At 41.2% G+C, this 21,080-nt stretch overlaps 1 protein-coding gene across 1 annotated transcript in view; it reads right to left on the minus strand.

Moving 5' to 3' along the window:
- Positions 1-345: 345 nt before the first annotated feature.
- The window catches only part of LOC108239853 (vitamin D3 receptor B), a 24,366-nt gene continuing 3,631 nt past the window's right edge, over positions 346-21,080 (minus strand). Inside the window, exons 3-10 of the mRNA XM_017422834.3 lie at positions 12,358-12,505; positions 11,494-11,624; positions 10,019-10,215; positions 8,843-8,942; positions 8,365-8,545; positions 6,799-6,950; positions 4,759-4,875; positions 346-4,289 (exon numbers count right to left, since the gene is read on the minus strand). Of these exons, the coding sequence (XP_017278323.1) occupies positions 4,036-4,289; positions 4,759-4,875; positions 6,799-6,950; positions 8,365-8,545; positions 8,843-8,942; positions 10,019-10,215; positions 11,494-11,624; positions 12,358-12,503 (1,278 nt within the window). The 5' untranslated portion in view covers positions 12,504-12,505 and the 3' untranslated portion in view covers positions 346-4,035. The remainder of the gene's footprint in view (positions 4,290-4,758; positions 4,876-6,798; positions 6,951-8,364; positions 8,546-8,842; positions 8,943-10,018; positions 10,216-11,493; positions 11,625-12,357; positions 12,506-21,080) is intronic.

A 21,080-nucleotide genomic window follows, 5' to 3' on the forward strand; every position in this document is an offset into this window, starting at 1 on the left:
GTAATCATCAAAATTAAACGAAATAAACATTTGAAATATATGAGTTTGTATGTAATGTATGAATATAATATACAAGTTTCACTTTTTAAATGGAATTACTGAAATCAATCTACTTTTTCATGATATTCTAATTTTATGACCAGCACCTGTATGAATGACTTCATTAGCTGGACTCTCCCAAATCTGAGAAATCTCTGAGGTAATCATTGAAGTATGACTCATTAGACAGCAATAAATACCAACATGAATACAAATATTAAAAAAGGAAAAAAATAAAAATAAAACTGAGGCAAATTCTTAATGCTAAAGCAAAAAAAAAAAAAAAAACGAGCTAAAAAGAGGTAGGTTTCTTTTAGGTAAATCATGGTATACATCCATTGTGAACATTTGTCTTTTTTTTTTTGTAAGAACTACATTAAGTTGATTCCACTACGATGCCTGTACTGAAGGGAAGAGCAAATTATTTAAAAGTCGACACTTTTAAACCCTTTGCATGGAAGGTGGACAACGGTTTACTCTGAATGATGGATATTTCTCCAGACAGTATTTGTAATGGCAAATAGTTATACAAAAATCTTTTTTTTTTGTTTGTTTGTTTGTTTTAAAAAGTCCAAAGTACATGAGAGACTGTAAAGCTTGCTGGTGATAGTTGGAAACTGCAGGCATCGTTACTGAATCCATCCAGGACTCGGAGCAGCCCACAAACAGGAACCTCTGATGATGCACTATATTCACATTTACTGTATTTTGCACGGTTTTGCGGTGGACATTGAAAGGACAAAAAGGTTTAAAATAAAAGAACAAACAACACGTAATTGAATATCCAATTAGACAATCTTAATCGGTGTTCAGTCAGTGGCTATAATACATCTGAGAGCTTTCCTGTTCGGTTATCAAGTCCCCCAAACGCGTCTCCTCCTGTTACCCTGTTCTCGTGTGGAGGGAACTCTCCCTGTGGCACTTACATATTCACCAAACCTCCCACTGTATCATACGTACAGAAAATCTCAACACTGCACCTCAGAGGGAAACAGCACGAAATCAAACTCACGTCTACATACCAAAAGTATGCATTCAAAAAAATTAAAATGAAAAACTTCAAAAGTTAGGGTTCAGTAACCAAGCACATCATACCCCTCATCAAACTGACATACTATACAAAACGAGTGGTACTGCCTTAAAAAAAACACTCAAACTTCAGTTCCACGGCGTTCCATCGCAGCAGGGTCACATGTGGGAAGTTACCTTGAAATTCCCCAAATTTTAAATGAAAAAAAAATAAATCTCATTTTCTAATTGTTGGGAAATATAAACAAAAGGGGATTGGCTGTTTGTGCTATGAAGAGCGTCTGAGCGCGGAGCCCTGATGGTCAGCTCGCAGAGCGTCACAGTGACTGAAGGGTTCAGACTAAGTCACAGTGACGGAGAGCGGTCTTTAACCGGGGCGAGGGGACGAAACAAAACCCAAAAACCCAAAGTGGCTGAACTGATCGACTGACACGTTTACGAGAAGACAACTCTGTCCGCGTCTTCCTCGGATATCCCTCGGTTAAAACAAGGGAACCACGTCAGATGGGGGGTGGGTGGCGACATGGGCCAATCACAGGAAACATTTTAATTGGTGGCAACAACAACAACAACAAAAAAAGAAACCTCTGCAATCAGCTGCACTTAGCAGAAAACGGACAAGACAGTTGTTGAAGGGAGCCGTCAAAAGACAATGAACATGTCGCCGTGCACATCCTGCCTTACCACGAAACGCTGCCTTAAAAACCGAAGCGCAGAAAGGGGTTTTTAACAGCTCGGTTTATATGCCATCTGATGAAGCAGAAGCCAAAGATGAGGAGGCTAGTTCCTGTAACATACAAGCTTGTCTTCCTAATGCCGCACGTGAATACCATTTTAGTTTAGATTAGAAATGAAAACTCCCAAGGCTCATTTTGAAGCATTACTATAATGTAGTAGGTCTACAACTATCTTGGCAATTTATATGGCTTTTAACTGAGGACAGCTTGTCCTCTTTAAGAAAATGAACTTTGGAAATTAACATCACGCCACGTCTAAACAAATGATACATTTTGTCGAACATACAAGCGACTCCGGTTTTTTCTCGAATCTATCCTACCAAAAGCTAAAAAAACAAAAACAAGAATGGGTGTTTCAGAAAAGAGTGTTAATAGATCAGAAACATAAGGGTCTGTTGTATTTGCATATATCTTTCTGGAAAAACAAACCAAAAAAAACCCCAACAAGCCTAGAGGATCTGTGTAGCCCTATGTACAGCGGCAGACATTTATATAGAAGTATATATACCTGGTATTTACACAATGCAGCCACTAGAGGGCTGCGCAGCATACATAATCAAACAGGAGGGCCGGCCAGGGTGTGGAAGTGCACAGCACCACCAGCGCCACAACAACAGGCCCTCAGACATTCTAGAAAATCCACTTCCCAGTCAGAAACGAAAGGGGTGAGATATCTGTGGAGGTCTGAAGCAGCTTCCCAAGCTCTCCGCCCACCGAGCTCACTGTATACTGAGGAGGAACAATTCATGGAATTGTTTATAAAAAGGTGAACTGACATAAAAAATAAAAAAACACACACACAGGCGCGCACACACACACAAAACAAAACAAAAAATCTATTGCAATTATATCCATATCTATGCAGAGTCCGTGTATGGTTTGCAGCTATATAAAAACAAGAAAACAGGCCCCTTTGCTTTGGCCTCCAATCACTATTCCAGTTAGATTTGGCATTTTAGCCCTTTAAAAATCTGTGATAATAAACATACTGTATCTCATTACATAGTGTTGACTCAAAGGTGGTTTAACAGTGCTTAGAATACACGCAATAGCCATTAATAATAATAATAATAATAATAATAATAATAAAGATCATGGACAGAATTTTAAAAAAAGATACGTTCAAGAGAGTTGCAAGACAAAATGTGGGCTTGGTCTGATAATTAGCAAGTAGATAATACATTTAGTGGCTAATTCTCATCTCAAACCCCAGGCAACTTATTTTAAAGTCCTAAAGTTCTATCAAAACCTCACTAAATTACATACTATGCTCTGTATTCTGCAGTAAAAATCTATAAAAATGAAATTTTTCCTTCATATACTGCGGGACTAGTCAGAAAAACTTGCAGAGTGGCTGCAGGACTGAAGCGAGCCATGGAGCAGCAAGATTATTTTATGTGCTGGAAGCCTTTTTAAAAAAAATAAAACAAAACAACCAACCGAAAAGAAAAAGAAAAAGAAAAAGAAAAATTGTTGATCATACCTTTGGTGAATTGTGAAAGGCATGTGTTTGTGTTGAATTGTACACAGTCATTTACATATGCTGTCCCAGAGAGCAGCAGATACCCAAAAACATAAACGAATATTAAAAAATTAAAAAAACTAAACCAAACTGGGAGACATGATTTCTGAATGATCGAGAATTTCTAAGTAGTGTGCAGGCACTGTTTTTGCACTGGTAAACTCAGATGTGCTGGATCCAAGTTGCTCCGTGTCAAAAGTTACTGTTTCACATCGCCAACGTAAATATAAAACAAACCCAGTAAAAACCAAGAGGTAGTTCAACAGAATGGCTAAATGAGTAACTGAGGATGCTTGTTGTGTTGGTGTGTGCACGGCATGAACACACAAAATGTCCAGGCATTTAAAGCAGCTGTTTGTTGAATTAAATATACACAAAAACACTGTTTATATCACTGTATATATCTAGATTTATATAGAGGCAGATGTCCCGTGGATAGCTTAATTTGTACTATATGACATTCCCTTGTTTACTGTTATTAACATTTGCTTGCTATCCACACACCCTTGGCCTTTGCACCAAGACAGACTTCGTTAGACATTACATACATGAACCCACGCTCGCACACACACGCACTACACTTTCTCTGGTCTGCTCGCTCCACACACCACTCCCGCTTTTAGTCCATCCAGCGCATTCTCCATTTTTTACCCAGTGGGACCTCGCGTCCAGCTCCCCCCCCCCGCTCCAGGACTTCAGACGCGGCGTCTAGGAGACTTCGCTGCCAAACACTTCCAGCACCAGTGGGGTGAGCTGCATGCTGTGCTCCGGCCGGAAGGACAGGGAGCGGTACTGCTTGGAGTGCTCCTCGTTGAGGCTCCGCAGGTCGGCCAGCTTCTGGATCATCTTGGCGTACAGCAGCTGCCCGCCGGGGTGGTGAAGCGTGATGTAGGCCTGCAGGGTCTCCGACAGCCGGTCCTGGAGCGTTTCGATCCGAGCGTGGTCCTGGACGCCTGGGCGATCTGCGGCGTGGGGAAAAGGGAGGGGCTTGAGAACCTTTATGGTTTAAGCACAAGCTTAAAAAAATTAACAAAAACAGGACTGTTGATGCTAGATGCTAATTTGTACTTTAACTTTACGATCAGGTGACTTGCTAATCCATGGGGCGTGTTCAAGCATCATTCCTTATTCACACAGAGATGCAAACAAGCTAGTTTGGAGAGTTTTTATTCATAAGGTATGCACCGTATGTGCAAATATAAATATATATATATAAAAACAAAGATCAGTGTGTGGTCAGTCAGTCACAGTGCAGACTTGTACCACAGTGCCACTTATGTTAAAAATCATCTAACATTTCTGAATCAAAAGGTTTGAGCTTTTTCTTCCTATCAGACATAAAAGAGCACATTTGCTTGGAAAAATAAAGAGAGGAAGAGCACAGCTGCCAACAGCCTTTGACCTTTTCCCTCCTCCACGCAGGTACAGTACCTGGAGAGAGCAAACAGATGGCCATCAGCAGGACGTGTTCCTCCTCGTGCAGGCTGAGCTTCTTCAGGCCCACCTGGAACTTCACCAGAGGCTCCAGCAGCTCCAGAGTGTGGCCCGCTGCAGAAAGGCCGCACATTACTGGGGTTATCATGGCACTCTGCCTGGCTGAATCAGTCACATTTAACACGATTACATGGAAACAATCTTATTTTACTGCAGTTTAAAAAAAACAAAAAACATTGACGTTAACACAAGTGAATTTATTAGGAATGTCCCAATCCAATCTCAGGTATTGGATCTCACGTATTGGATTGTGCTCCACTTCAAAGCATTTTTGATTGATCGAGGTCACGACGGACGCCTCGCCTCCCAATCTCTGTTCTCTTATATTAGCCACGGCGGCTGAGCTTAACGCAGCGCGTGAGAAATTAGCATCTCAACACAGATGGGCACGACAGAAGCAATTTCTAAACCACTGATAAAATTCATGCTTTTTTTTTCTTTGCACAAATAATATACACGCACGGGAGTCGATCCAAACAAGAGCACATTTACCATTCAGTGTTATGGAACATAACAGGTTATTATACGCTTCTTTTGATCATTAATTTGAGATTATTTAGATGTAACACCGCACTGCAGAGCTACAGCTGTATATTCCATCTTTATACCTCCGATTGGTAACAGAGAGAGAAAGAAATAAAAAAGTCTTGACTGGGACATAACAAATTCACTTTGTGCTCTTTAAATCAGTGGGTATATTACCATCGGAGTAGATCAAGTTTATAATAAACCTGCAAGCCAAGCACAAAACAGGTCTGAGTAATATGCGGCGGGCTACACTGAGCAGAAGACAAGAGGGCAACGTCCAGGAAATCAACAGTATTGTCTGAGTAATCTAAAGTACTGTAATCTGTTCATGGCGGCTGTCCTTAAAGCCGGACCCATCCAGACTTTTACATGCTGATTGTGGCTGATTGAATCACTGTCGACGAGCGCTTCTTAGCTGCAGCCGGGCTGCAATTTATTGAGTCTTATCAAAAAACAAAACAACCATGTTACAGACAAAGTCACCTTCTTTAAAAAAAAAAAACACCTGATTGGTGACAGTCATATCTGCATGGAGTAAACTGAACTTTTGATTTATTTAGGTAACATTTTATTAGATCACAAAATGAAATGAAAGGGAGAATCCTTTGAGATAGATCCTAGTGAACTATAAAGAGTGATCAAATCATTGTTAATTTAAACTAAATACTTTTAATGGCATGCTTTGCTCTTTCTGGTTCAGACCATCAAGCTTTAACTATGATTAGTATGATTAGGTCTGTCGTTACACAGATGTGTGAATGTAACTCTAATCAAAATGCTTCTGCTGATTACTTAAACTTTTCCGTGTTGAAACTACCTACCAACATCTCCCGATGGCTCTAATTTTTACTTGCAGTGGCCTTGTTAGTTTAAAATATATCTTTTCAATTATATATTTTATTGATTTTTTAATAAAACTGCATTGATGAAGGTTTTAGAAAAAAAAAAAAGAAAAGAAAGAGCTCAAAAATGACTTTGTATTGATTATTGCATGAAAGGGCATCTACTCCAGCCTTGTTTTTGTCACGTATTCAGCGAGTAAGTGACAGCTAGAAACAAAACAAAGTTTCTCCTCCAGGTTCACACGGTCGCTGTTTTGCTCGGTGAGCAGGTCATAAGTGACATTCTTTGCTTGATCCCGGAGAAAAGGAGTCTTGTTTGAAAGGTAAACGAACGCCATGCCTACAGGGGCTTCTACGGAGTGTCAGACTGGTTGTGTCGAAACACTTTTATTAGCATCTTTGACCTAACGTAGCACGCATGGGCCACTGTCACAAGTGACATAAACACCTGTGACAGCAGGCTGTTTTTCCACTTACTGAACACAGATTTTTATTTTTATTTTTTTCTATTTTCTGACATTCTCATCTCAGTGCTGCAGTATAAAAGCGATCCTGACCGCCGGCTCGCCTCGGGTCGTCAAGCTGAACGCGGCAGCTTCGTGCTCACCTTTAGTGACGTCACTGATCTGGTATTTGAAGTCGGGCCCTCCGCAGCTCCAGGACATGTCTTCCAGGTTGAAGCTCTGATTTGAGCGCAGCATGATCACCTCGATGGCACTGGACTTGAGCAGAGCAATCTGGTCCTCGGCAGTCAGCTCCCTGCAGGAGACCAAATCAGCAAGTTTATTGAAACCCCACTTATATGAAACCATTAAACAACCCACAGGAACGATAAAAGTGTGTGTCGATTAGGTCAAACCGGGAAATAATTACTTTTTGCACTTCGGTTTCTAGGCCTGTCAGTCTTTGAACATCCTGCAATAATAGGTTTTAACATGTGGAGAACAAACACTTAAAGTGATGTTCTATCTGTCAGCACTGTCTCAGGTAAACCCCCCATCCCCCGACTAGCTATTTTTGCTTCTTAAAACCAATTCAAACAGAGCTAACAAACTGGCAGGAGTCATGAGCCGAAGCCTGCAGATGTCAAGGAGAGGTCTCGGGCGTTTTTCGGGGATTAGAAAGCAGATTGAAAGTGGGCAAACATTCCAGCGGTAATCCATCATGTTCACCCACTGTCAGTCATTATGAAACCTTTAGGAAAATACAGGCTCAACCCCGTTTCTGCCTTGACTTTGGATTGACCTCGCGGCACACGGCGCATTTGTCCCTGTCAACAACGCTGACAAACACACTCTTCCAAGGAATGTTTTCCATGTGCGAAAGGTAGGACAGAAAAGCAACAACAACTCTGCAATCATTGCACTTTTACTTTGACAGTAATAAACAAAAACAAACAAAAAAAAAACAATCCGTCTTTTACTTGTCACTGTGTTTTAATAACCACTCTTGTACAATTAAAAGCTTTAAGAAAGCCATTCCTTTCATTTTGATGAAACAGTGTGTCAGCGGGAGGACTATCTTTGTCTAAAACCAGGTAATTGCTTCCTCATAAACTTGCACAGATGAACTTCATACCAACAACACGACTACTGTAAATGAGCAACCTTCCCTGCCTTTAGGAACAATACATTATGTAAGATATTCTAAAGAAGGTCAGCCGTCTGTGCCCATCAGTAATCTGTGAACTTTAGACCACGACTACATGTGTCACCATGACACACGATCAGTTCATCTGAGGGAGGGGGAAGGGGGAGGGGGGGACTAATAGGTGTACAAAGTCTTCCAGGGACATTTAGGTCAGAAGTCACACTGGGACGAACAAATATACATGAGAAGTTCTATAAAATCTGTGACGCAAGAATGAGATTGTCCCTGACTTTCTTAAAAATAAATAAATAAATTTAATAGGACAAGCAAATGTACAGAAAAAAAGTATTAAAAACAATCAAGAGAAGTTTAAATAGGTCACTGTTGCTTCTTTCCACTGTCTATAGTGTGATGCCAGCCATGAGTCAGTTTGCTAAAAGAAGAACTCACGTCGAACTGCAAACTTACCACAGAAATTAACTTTAACGACTAATTTTAATGAGCATTTCCTCGCAACGCTTCTTAATGACGAGGCGGCGGACGGTTACGCGGAACAATGCGGCTCACATAAGCACACGCATACCTGAAACCAGGAATCATCTTGGCAAAGCCAATTACTTTCTGTATGCTGTAGGAGACCAGGTCGGCCAGGTGAGGAAGCATCGAGAAGCTCGAGCCTTCCTCCTCGCTGGAGTCGGGGCTGTTGCCGTGCTCCTGAAACATCAGCAGGTTGTTGTAGAAGTTCATTTTGGTGTCGACAGACTCTACAGCGACAGGGAGCAAAAGAGATGAGAGAGGGGGGAAAATAAAAAAAATGGAGAGATGGGTATTCATTTTATAGTACATACAAAGTTTACAACATTTCAGTAATGTTAATAGATATTCATCAGTATATACTGTATTTACTGAATCTGCAACCAAGTCAGTGGGGGGGGGGGGGGAGTTTTCAACAGTATTGTAGGATTGTTTGATTCATTTTCCTAAATAACTCCAACTAAAGGGGACAGTAGCTGAAAGAATGTGTTACTGTTTATATTTGATGTAAAGTGTGCGGCTCTCACCTGGAGAGTGACTAAAGGAGTCGGAGGAGGCATCGGAGAAGGAGTGGAGAGAGGCAGCTCTGCTGGCACTTCGTGTCACCGGGCCGTCACGCACGGGAGGCTGCAGAGGAGAGACGTACGAGAGCTCAGAGCCTAAAACCAAACCCTTTTGTGTCACGCAGCCTGACGAGAACATCTATTTATGCCGAAAAATACAGATTTTTTTGTTTGTTTTTTATTAAAGCAGACGCAGAATATGAAGGGCTCATTGTTGATAAAGTGTGCCCAAAATGGAAAACTCAAACACGGGAAATCAGTGCCGTTCACAGAAGGGTTGGATCCACACTAGTGCCAAAGATAAAATCAGTTATTTTCTGTTTAGGCTGCCAAAGCGATGGCCCCAGGCCAGGAAAACTGGTGCTACAGTAGCACCAACTCTGTGTAGATCAAAGAACCAGTTATTTTAGTGGCCAGGCGTGGGATTATGGGTAAAAACTAAAACCATGTAATAATGTTGAAGCCAGTGTAGCATCTAGTCAGCTTTAAAAAAAAACCCCAAAAAAACAGATGTGTAGGTGAAGTTGAAAGAGCAGTGCATGTAAACACGTTCACTCATTATTTCTCTGTGTTTGTGGAAGTTACCTGATGAACTGAGCAAAAACTGTGCTCATATTTCAGGCCTTGTTTAAATGTTTAAAAAGTGTTTGCAACGACATTCATTATCGCTGTCAGGTGTTCTGATACCACCAGCTGACATTTCTGATTCCCTCTGAGAACACGTTCGCCGTGGCCGTCAAACGCAGAGTACACAAACACAAACTGTTGTTTACAACAGGCTTTTTAAACTAGCCTGCCGCTCTTATACCATCAGTTTGCTGAAAAAAATAAGACAAACATTGAGCTGTGTAGATAAGCTGTCCCAACTGTCTACAGAATAGACTAGGAGGAGGTCTGGAGATTAAAAGAGAAGACCCGTTAAAAGCAAAGCCCAGATGTAGCTCTGATACGGTTTTCTGGGGAAAACCCGGTTCAGTGATGGTTCTCTGCCAGCTTGAACTGGCACTGGCACAAGTCCAACACCACTACGTGGGTGAAAAAAAAGGCTAAGTAATCTGAACACTCATTCATAGGATTTTTTTTTTCTCTGAATGGCACTCTGTTAATCTGAGCACAAGGAACCTGAGCTGAGACACAAACCCTGAAACGGCAAAAATCGGAGTAGGAGTCATCGTATGTTTTGTGGTGCGCTTCCACCAGCGTGGCAATGACTTGGCTCTGTTCGTCGGAGAGTCTGGGCCGACGCGCTTCCTTTTCTGCCTCGCGTTGTGCCTCCTCGTCCTTCCTCCGCTGAATCAGGTCCTTCTTTCTCTGCACTTCCTCATCTGTCAGAATGACTGGAGGGGCAGGACAAAGAGAGGGAGCTTTAGAATTATATGCAGAGAGAAAAAATTTGACTCTCGGGGGGGGGTTGAAAGTGATATTGAGACTCTTTGTATAGGAGCAGCATAAACGGTACAGAACAAAAAAGTGGGTCAGGTAAGTTATTGGATCATAAATTATAAACAACCAGATCAACAGAATCCGTCTACACCATCAACGCTGCTCTAAGGTACACTATGTACCTAAACACTGCCACGACAGCCATGTCTATGTTGTGTTGGGTGAAAGGCGGTTGTTATTCTCTGGAGGAAGAGAATGGGAGGGGATGGGTCCATATGGAGACCCCCGCTGCACTGAACAACTGAACACATTGTCTTTGTTCTGTTTGCTCCTTGTTGTTCTAGCCGCTGAATTAGCTCACAGAAGCCGAGAGAGAGCTGGGTCTCGACAACATGCTGCTGTTTTTGCAACAGTAACAGCGACATCAATGGCTCCTGTTTACGTACAGTAAACTATGGTGCTGTTGCCAACACTCCCAGAGACGCTGGGAGACAAAAAAACAAAAAACAAAACAAAACAAAAAAACATTAAGTTGGCAGGGTGAGACCTTTTGCATTAAAGAGGCCTGTGGACAATATGCGGATATTAGCAGAAAACAAGAAAAGATGTGCCTGCTATTTGCAGGCCATGAAAACAAACATGAAACTAGAGAAAGACGAGGCCAAGCAGGACGGCACATTAGGTGTTTAAACCTGAGATGTGGTATACTTTACACAATACAGGGAGGCTCCACTTGTTTAAACAGAACATGTAAACACTCTAAAAGGGCAAAGACCCTGAGATACTGTACTTAACCTCAGGCCAACTATTACATAATATTTTTCAGGACGGACAGAAGGTCCCCAAAACAGCAAACACTGGTAGTACAACTGGAAAAGGTGTTTGTTTTCATTTCTTTTTTGTCTTATCTGTAAAAAAAAAAAAACAGCTCCAATGTGACAAAAACACAGGACATGTGCACACTCTTAAGGTTGGACAGTTTTTGTATCAAACTGATATAAGCAGCTCATATAATAATTAATCATGGACTCTATTTTCAGATTCATGCCATAGTACGAATAGGCCAAATTAAGTGAAAAAAATACCACTAAGTGATAAAATTGCAGCATTGTCTGATGATTTAGTTAAGTCACTTATGTAAACAGCTCCTAACAGTGTATTTGAGGGAAAGAATTGTAGCGTGAACTCTGGACTTTGCCGCTGAAGACGTATAGGTCACCTGTTTTACTTACACTCTTTCATCATGCCAATGTCCACACAGCGTTTGAGCCGGCATGCCTGGCAGTGGCGCCTGTTGTCCTTGGTGATGGTGCAACTGCCGTTAAAGGGACATGTGAAAGAGGCCTTCCGCTTCATACTGCGCCTAAACACACAACAACGAACATGTTATGATACACACATGCGAAAAGAAATTCAAAGGGTTTCGTCGCTGCCTCAACGTGTATTTATGCCTAGAATCCTTTGTGACTGGAGTTTAATATAAGGCGACAAGAAACTTAAAAATTGTTTTGCACAAATAATAACTGAAAGGAGCATTTACTTTTCACCTTCCCGCTTGAAAAATAAAAAAGTGGACATGCCAAAGAGTCCAGCAGTGAAGAACGAGCCTCATCACATAGTGACGCAAGTCGTAATTATTTGGTTACGCGAACGTACGTACACACGCACGTGACCAAAAACCCAGGCGCACATGCTTTGTGAGAGTTCAAACGAGGGCCAGCTGAGAGATGAGGAAGGAGATTATTAAACATCCGTACTTTTTCTGCTCCCCCTTTGAAAATCAACACTGCTGAGACGTAAACGAATGTGTGCGTTAAACACGAGCACGCTCATAGGAGAAAACAACTTGCTCAAATTTGTCTGTCGTCGTATAGGAAGCAGCATATCTGTGTAACCACATAGGCAGCCATACGCAGTGCAAGTCTCTGTAAGCCACGTGTCAGCGGCATGATCGATGGGATCTCGTTTTTTCCTTCCTGGAGCGTTGTGCAGCAGAGCTCACGTTCGGGCCACGCAAGGTGTGTTTACCGTTCGAACAAACTGCAGTTTGTTGTACTAAAAACAGACGTTAAGGCACCACCTCACTGCATGCGCACCTGAAAAAGCCCTTGCATCCTTCGCAGGTCATGGCGTTGAAGTGGAAGCCGGTGGCCTTGTCACCGCACACGCCGCAGATCCGTGGCACATTCCTGTCGAACTCATCGGAGGCCAGAGTGGACGTACTCACAACGGTAGGCTCCATCACTGAAAAGTGGAGGAAATAAACATGAATGAGTTTGACGTGCTACAAAAATCTAAAAGGCAGACGTATAAATAGTGTCCTAAATTATAATCATTTGCAAAATAGCTTCAACAATAGATGTTTAGCTTTTATTTTTATTTGCCAACCAAGTAGTCTGGGTCTTAAACTCCTAATCTACTTTTAGAGATAAACTAAACTAGTGGTTTTGTGCAAGTGTGAGAAACTGTAGCCTCATGAACTGAATGGAAACCCCCCCTTTTTAAGCCCCTAAAGCTATATTGGGATTATGTTTGATTATACAGTGCTCCGATTACCTTTTAAACTTGGCCTTGTGGGAGGAAAAATGGGGAAAAAAACAAAAAAACAAAAACATGTCACCACAAGGATAACATCCTCATAAACAAACAATCACTGTCCTTCACAAAGCTCCTCTCATTTCGCTCTCTGCTTCCTTTCACTGCAGAAGAGCGAAAGAGAAGCCGCGGATGGAAGGAGGTGGAAAACGGTAACCCAAACAATGTTCAAACTCACAAATACGGCAAAATTAGTGAATTATTTAGAAAAATGTCACACGGCGCGCTTCATCGTTCACGTCAAACGTTAAAAGGAAACGCTCAAGGTGACCGACTGTGCGAGTTTTGTTGTTGTTTTTAGTTTAGCCCTTTCTGAGCATTACAGATATGCTTTTAAACCAAATGATCTAATCCTGGCCTATTACATGAACAAGACATGCGTCTGTTAGTACAACAGGCATATCTAGGTTTTGTGTTTTTGCTGCAGGCATCACGAAGTGCAGCGGCTCCAGCTTAATGATTACATGTTTAAACAACAGCTGAAATGGGCACTGCAGACGTCAACCAGGAATCTCCGATGCGTCTGCTACCGCACACGACAACACGTCGGCAGATACTTGTCAGGGGAATTCAGCTGATGGGTCAATCAGAACACCCGACAAACAACAGACCGCGGACTCGTTCTTCGGGCTGCTGTGAGCTCCCGCCTGGCAGAGCTGGGGACTTGTTCATAGAGCACCAAGAAAAGGTTCAATTTAAACAATGACAAAGCGAGAGACTGCGTAGAAGCTAACGCGAGCGCTGTGGACAGTCAGCTAGCCATTCGTTGCTGAGCAGACGTAAAGAATCGCCGTTTCCATTTGTTCAAATGCACAATTTGTGGTTTTCTCACAGCCCTTCACTTCTGAGACCAAACAGCTCCTCGTTATAACACACACAAACCAGACTAATTATCATTTATAGTGAACACTTTTCATGCTTTTGTGATTGAGATAAATCAAGAGAAACATGCTTTACATTTCAAGCACTTGCATTTGTTCAAAATGTGAATCTGATCAGGATCCAAAGCAAACCAATCACATGAGCAAATTTGTTTTTAAGCAATTAGGATTCGCCAAACTTCCTGAGCTCAAGTTTCCTGATTCTGTGGTCGAAACCTTCTGTTAAAAAGGTTATTAATCAGTCAGTTAAGGGCATAACCTGTTTGTCACTTTTGGACGAATCCTTCGAAGGAAATGTTTAGTTTTTCTTTCCTGTGTACCATGTCAAAGCAAAGCATGTGAGAATTTTTGTAACGGCCGCAGAGTTTTAACCACCATTACCCACAGAGCACACGTACAAAAAACACAACAGAAGTCAATGTCTGGTTTAAGTATCCAATCAGCTCTTTGTGCAGCTCTAACACAACAATCACAAAATCAGTAATTGCCACCGTGTACCATTTTTGATTTGCATCGTTGAAATCAGTGAACCATATTGTATAGTTTTATTAGTTCAACTAATACAGTATGCAAACTACTCCCAGCAAGCATTTACACTCATCACTCATTGGGAACCAAAACAGCCATTTACCTTAGCTTATTATTGAGTGACTGCTGAAGTCAGTCCTCTGTGACTGCATCCAGCCTTGACAGGCCATTACACTAAATGTGCAGAAGAACTGAGAGAGCTTTAAATTATGCATCAGGTTATTAGACTAGATCTGTACTCATTCCAGTTCTTGGACATGCAAAACAAAAGAACGGGCTTTCAGCTTCAGGCTTTGACTTAACGCCTCACTCTTGACTGAATATGGATATTGCGTGTATGCTGTTCAGCAGGATCAATCAAATCCTTCGGTGTGCAAAAAATCAAAATAATACTTCCCGTTTTCAGCATAAACCTGTAAAAAATAAATAAATAAATAAATAAAAAACCCAAAAGGGATAAAAAGTAACATGAATACTGCATCTATCCATCTATTTATTTTTATTATGATATATATATATCATGTATACAATAATGTATATACTTTTTTTCTTAATGAAGTGGAAATTAACGAGGAATTAAAAAGTAAAAAAGGAGCACTTTTATGTTCCTGGAAACCCACTGAGGAGGATGTCAAGCTAAATGCAAATAAAGGGCAGATATTTAATATTTAGCATCTGTAAAATAAGATACTAACAGCGGTATTGTCCAGCCTACATGTGCATGGCAGGCATGTAATGCACTGATGCAGGCAGGCTGTCAGTATGCTGCGAGGATGCTAACAACAGAGCCATCTCCAGGGAATGCTTTTCAGAACTAGCAGGTAAATAACGAGGCGGGGTGCGAGCGATTGTCGGGAACCCGCCTGTCGCGGCGGCTCGGCACAGAAAAACAAAAACAAACACTGAGTGTGCGTCCGCGGGCCGTAGCTGTGGTTCTCGGTGTAGATGTGCAGCCCTCTAACTTCTGTGGTGCAGGGCTGGCCGATCACAGCGTTCATTCCCAACGTGCGACTCCAGCAAGTACAGGCACACACAGTTCCTCTAACAACTGTGGTGCAAGATTGTTAACTTGGCCCTTCAATCCACAAACCATAAATCTATGTTTTTGTGGTGATGTGTAGAACCTTAAACATTTGCAGTGGGTTCACTCACTTAAAAAAAAAAAAAGCTTGCAAATTAAGTAGGTCGCCTAAAGTATTATGTGAATTCATATATCCAGGGAGGATACATTTCTGAAACATAGCTTAATACATTTCTGACATAGCTAGATGACATGAGTTGGAGGCCAACGTCTTGTCAAAGGGAATGTTTTTTGAAACATTTTAAAGTTTAAGATGGTTGCTGTAAATTCCTACAGCGCTGCATCACAGCGTGCCATTTCTGACACGCCCGAAAAACATCCTGACGAGAAGAAATGATGAGAAAACGGTTTAATGGTCTGACCTTACTCCACATGTAGTAAATCCCAGGCCTTGCCTCACTATGAATGAACCACACCCATGTTTGTTTTGTTTTTGGGTTTTTTTTGTTTGTTTGTTTTACAGCTAATCACTTCCCATCATTTTTCTATTTTCTGTCAGGCCGATCCATCGAGGTAATGTGCAAATAAACAATAGCACAAACAGGTACATCTCGTCCACCGGGTGTGAGCAATTTGTACTGTTTTTGTGCCAGATTGCAGTTGTACTCTTAGGACACTAATTATGTTCTTCTGCCATAAACACAGCCCACACAGGAATGTCAAGGAGACAGGAAAAAAGGTGCTGTTGCAATAAACTCATGTCCTAACAAATAAGGTACAACAGGAAGAAACTAAACAATATGTTTAGTGTGGTATTTCGAAATCAATAAGAGCTGTACGGTTTCGTTTCCTGAATATGAAACAACACTGTCCTTTTTGACCATTTTTAAAATCATAATAAAAGAGATAATTTGAAGCAATGTGAGACACATCACTACGAGACGTTGAATATGCGCCTGTTCCCCCTCCTGGTACGACTAACTCTGAGGAGGTGCCAAGTATTTCACCCTGTGTGTGACAAACGGTGCAAATCTTTACAAATTAGATCGAAAAGCAAGCATATTGAATTTAGACAAACTACATCAGTGGAGGGAGACTCTGTTTCATTGGCAGCACAGTTTGAGGCGCAAATCATCCTTTGCAAAGTTGTAAAAATTAGGCTGATTTGTGATTTTTCGTTTGCTACCACTTGACAAACACAGGTGCCACACGATTCTTTGGCGAGTCAGGGCCCTGGTCTATTAGCACACTTTGAATCGCTGTTTTCATGTGTGGGAAAATGTGTTTGTTTATTTAAAATCAGAGTGTTTGCAAACGCAATTTCTATCGTGATCGGAACTGAACCAGATATTTCACAATCCGACAGAGGGGTGAGGCATTTTAGTTAACAGGCAAAAAGTAAATGGGTGTAAAGGAAAAGGGGAGAAGTAGATTTCAAACAAAATCGATGCTGAAAGACAGATGCAGAATCGTAGTTGTTTTATCACAAACATCAATCCGCTTGGCTACAAAGACTTAAAACAAATTCTTCCAATTTTTACCTTGTAATTTTGCATCAAAGAGAGGATGTGGTGCAGTGTGATTGGTGGAAGAGGAGCGCATGAGTAAAGCAGGTCAGTGGCGATCGAGGCGGATGGAACGGTGATAGCAATAAAGTAAAAACACAGATATGTGCTTTAATATATCAAGATGGGGAGATCTGATACCTCTGTCAGCGTGACTTACTGTGTCACCACGTCCCAATGTAACGTGATGGCAAAGAGGGCTGGGTGTTGAGCAGCAGCCTTAAAGAAGATGATCAGTACAAATAGCCTGTTTTTGTCATTTCAAAAGCTGCCTAAAAATACACAGTCATAGGCTACTTCAGTTACTGGCTAAATATAAACAGCCTAATCGCTGACAGCCCCTCATCTTAAGAAGGATAGAGACGGGGGAAAAAAAGCCATTTGCTGTTCATGTTAATAATATATTCATAGTAACAGCGTGGTTTTGTTTTTCTGTTAGTCAAGACTTTGTGGTCACATGCGTGTACACAATCACTGCGCCGTTTGTCTCCCGGTCAATTGTGAGTCGATTTTCAGACGTATAACTTGAATTCAGGTCACTTTAACCCTGAAGAATCAAGGCATCAGTATTTTGGATGTAAGCAGAGCTGAGCCAAAGGTGATAACCGCCTCACCCTTGATTCTTTTACTCACCCAGCGATAGATAATCTACTCAAGCAGATACCGAAAGTGTTGAACTGATAAACTGTACACGATTGCACATAATCTCAATCGCTAATTGCCGTGAAACAAACAAAAGAGATGCGTGCCGTTCCTCGACCTTTCGCACCCATTGCCAACTGTTAAAGGCGGTTGTGATGTCAGAGGGAAAGTTTGGCAAAATGGCATCAAATGGCGTACAACAGGCATCCTCTATTCCACGCCAGAAAGGTGTTAAGGAGGGGCGGTCAAGCACTACCTGGTCATCCAGCTATTTTGGTCACCCAAAATCCACACGTGCACAAGGAGAATATCCTTGAACTTTGAGCCACAAGAAGATAAAGCCAGTCGCCACACACCGAAGCACCGTGCCAGTAAAAGGTGTAGCCAGATTAATTTAGTGTACAAGCTCAACATTTCCTGACAATTTCAATTTTGTTCACAAGAAAACAAATGAACCCTACTGAATGCCAGAAGCTCTGAAAATGGAGAAGTTCATTTGGGGTTTGTAACAAAGTCCAAAGTAGAATAAGACTGAAATGGTGGAAAAAATAAAATAAAAATAAAAAACAAATGTACTTAAGAACCAGACCTGTGCTACATAAGAAGGGCCCTATATGAAGGTTTGCTCACATTCCTCACTAACTAAACTCACTGTCTGATCGATTCATTTTTAATATATCATTAGCTGTTTGCAAAGCAGCCATGATGCTTTGGATCAATTCTATGTTGCCATCACAGACTGTATTCACAACATGTGGGAGAAAAAAAAAAAGCTTGATGTTCTCTTTTTCGTGTATTTACTCTGGGTCTGGTGTTTTTCCTATTACTGGCACACAAACCAACAAGAAGTGCTACCAAGTGGCAAAAGAGATGGGAAAAAAAATGGGGGGAATCTTTGCCAAGATGTCGACAAGGTTTATTGTGTTATTAATTGTTGACAGGCGGAAAAGGAAGCTTACTAGGCTTAAACGTAACATACTTTACTTATTTATTTAAGACTACTTTCTTGGATTCCTAAAACAACCTGGTTATGTTTGTGTCAAAAAGTCCAAACTTGTAGCCTCTTTGTTAATTTATTTCAGATTCTACAGAACACTTTTTTACAATATGGTTCTCATTCATCCGTTTTATACAAACCTTATTATAAATTTCCACTCCATATATGCAGGAATTTACCATAAAAAGCTTCCCCGTGTGTGCAACAGTCATCAGACAAAAATGTTGTGTATTGCTTATAAAAGAAATATTCAAACATGTAAATACGGCAAATGTAGCTGAAGATTGATGTGTAGAAGCTGATGGTTTTTGTTTTTTAAACTTAAGTGGGCGACTTTCCCTAAAGCTCCCAGAACTCCACCGAGCAAGAGAATTAAAAAAAAAACAAATAAAGAAATTATTAAAATCGGTTCAGTGTGCTAAATCGTCTGCATACCTGTTGTTGAACTGCATCCCAGAAACTTCTGCATGGCATTGTTTTTAATTTAACAGCTGGGAGGACCGAGTGTGTGTAGCCTGGCTCTGCAACATGATACTGTGCACGTATGAACACTCTTCTGGGGAAATAACTCTGTCATGCAAATGTGCTGTGGTGTAAAAAAAATAAAATAAAAAAAGATCACATTATTAAAATCTAGATATTTGATTTGTTTTTTAAATTCATTTATCTTGTGGCTCTGTTAAGCACATCTGGGCTCATAATAAATGCTCCCTGCTTTTTAAAACTGAAAGCAAAACTGTACATTTAACCATCACGTAGTCCTAAAAGATAAAAAAAAAGGAAAGAAAATTATACATCTCCCGAGTAAACAAGTACACGACAAACCAACTCAAACTCTAATTAAACCCTACCCTAAACCTGTAGGTATCCAAATAAAAACAGACAATCCTTTAATCATACGAACATCTTTACAGCACAAATGACTGAACTCCATGTTGTTGTTAAAAACGTGACGGTGTGTAAAGAAACCTTTTGTTGAGCTGACCGCACCTTTTAATACTCCCCCCGCTTCATAAGTCGTAACGAGACTATCTGGGAAGTTATAAAAAGAGAGGAAAAATGAAGTGGTGTCTGGAGGTCTGAGCGAGGTCTCAGCTACAAGTGCTATGGAGGATAGGAACACAGAGTAAAAACTAAAAACTTAGCAGGTAATATGAGAAGTAGGACCGCTTCACTGGAACGATTCTGCATGTTTTTTTCCCCATACAGTAAGGATAAATATGTGCATTCCTGTAGTATTTACCACCCCAACTAAGAGTCTGACGTATTAAAGCAGGTCTCCGTGCCAACATAGACCATGGCATGGACTTGGGTTTATAAGGATGCTTACTTTTCCTTCATTCTTCCACCGATGTGCGATTATCCAAACAGACCGCGTTCACAGATTTTTTTTAATTTGGGAGCGTCAATCACAGAACAGAGCTACGCGACACTCGGGGCTGTAAACCGATGATTCGAAACGCAACAAAGGACGACAGAGAAGTTTTTGTCGGTTAACGTGGGGCGATTGCAAAACCCGACAAGAATGCCATCACAGCCTGGGTGTTGGAATGACGCATGACTCACAACAGGAAAGGACATCAGACAGCGGGTAGAAGGGAGGATCAAGACAGCGTTTCAGAGAACGAAAAATGGAAAAAAAAAAATAATAATAATTTTCTATATATATATAAAAACCCTTCTGGCATCATGTCGTAAGAATCTCAGCAATGAGCTTACAGACCACATCCCAACACATCAGAGCCAGAGTCACATCCAGACCTATAGCTGCACACGAGTAAAAGGAGAAGATTGAATGGAAGAAATGGTCCTAAAGGACATCCATTCAGCATCTTCAATCTACATTACATGACGCAATCCCACGAACGGTTCTGAAACTCTTCTGTGAAGCCAAAAGTTTCTCTTGAAGGGAAAAGGAAAAAATAAAAAAAAACAGCACGAGTAGAAAAAAAAAAAATCAAGGAGGAAACGGAGCGAGCCAGAGCAAAAAAGGACAGACAGAAATTGTTGAACATAAGGAGACGTGTTTTACTGCATACTTTGGGTTGGGTCACTATGAGTACAGAGCAGACATAAAACAAATCTGTACTGGAATGACCCGGGTTGTGGGGAGAACTGGGCAACAATGGAAACACATGGCCTTGTGATTCACACATAGAAGCACATCTAAACCCCTCAGTAGCAGCAAAGAAAAAACCCTGAAAACATTAGTAAAAATGGGGATGAAGACTCAAATTCAAATAATAAATTAAACTGTATGAAAGTGACTACAGACAAAAAATGTTTACCTTTGTTTTTTAATAAAAAACAACACAAGAGAGAACTGAGATAATAGATAAAGGGAGACAATGTGGGTCAAACAACAACAAAAGTACACAAAGTGACTGTGTAATGCAGCTGAACAAGTGGCTGAACAGACTAGTCCTGTCCTGTCTTTTACTCCTCTCACGTTCTCCCTCCCACAACCTACACGGGTCTATCTCATGCTCTTTTCCTACGATCACAGGGAGCATGTTACAGCAGCAGTAATAGCACATGACAAGGTGACCTGTGCCCCACACAGGATGGGCTAAACTGGGGTGGAAGGGGT

Source organism: Kryptolebias marmoratus, linkage group LG4, assembly GCF_001649575.2.
Source record: "Kryptolebias marmoratus isolate JLee-2015 linkage group LG4, ASM164957v2, whole genome shotgun sequence".
Lineage (NCBI taxonomy): Eukaryota > Metazoa > Chordata > Actinopteri > Cyprinodontiformes > Rivulidae > Kryptolebias > Kryptolebias marmoratus.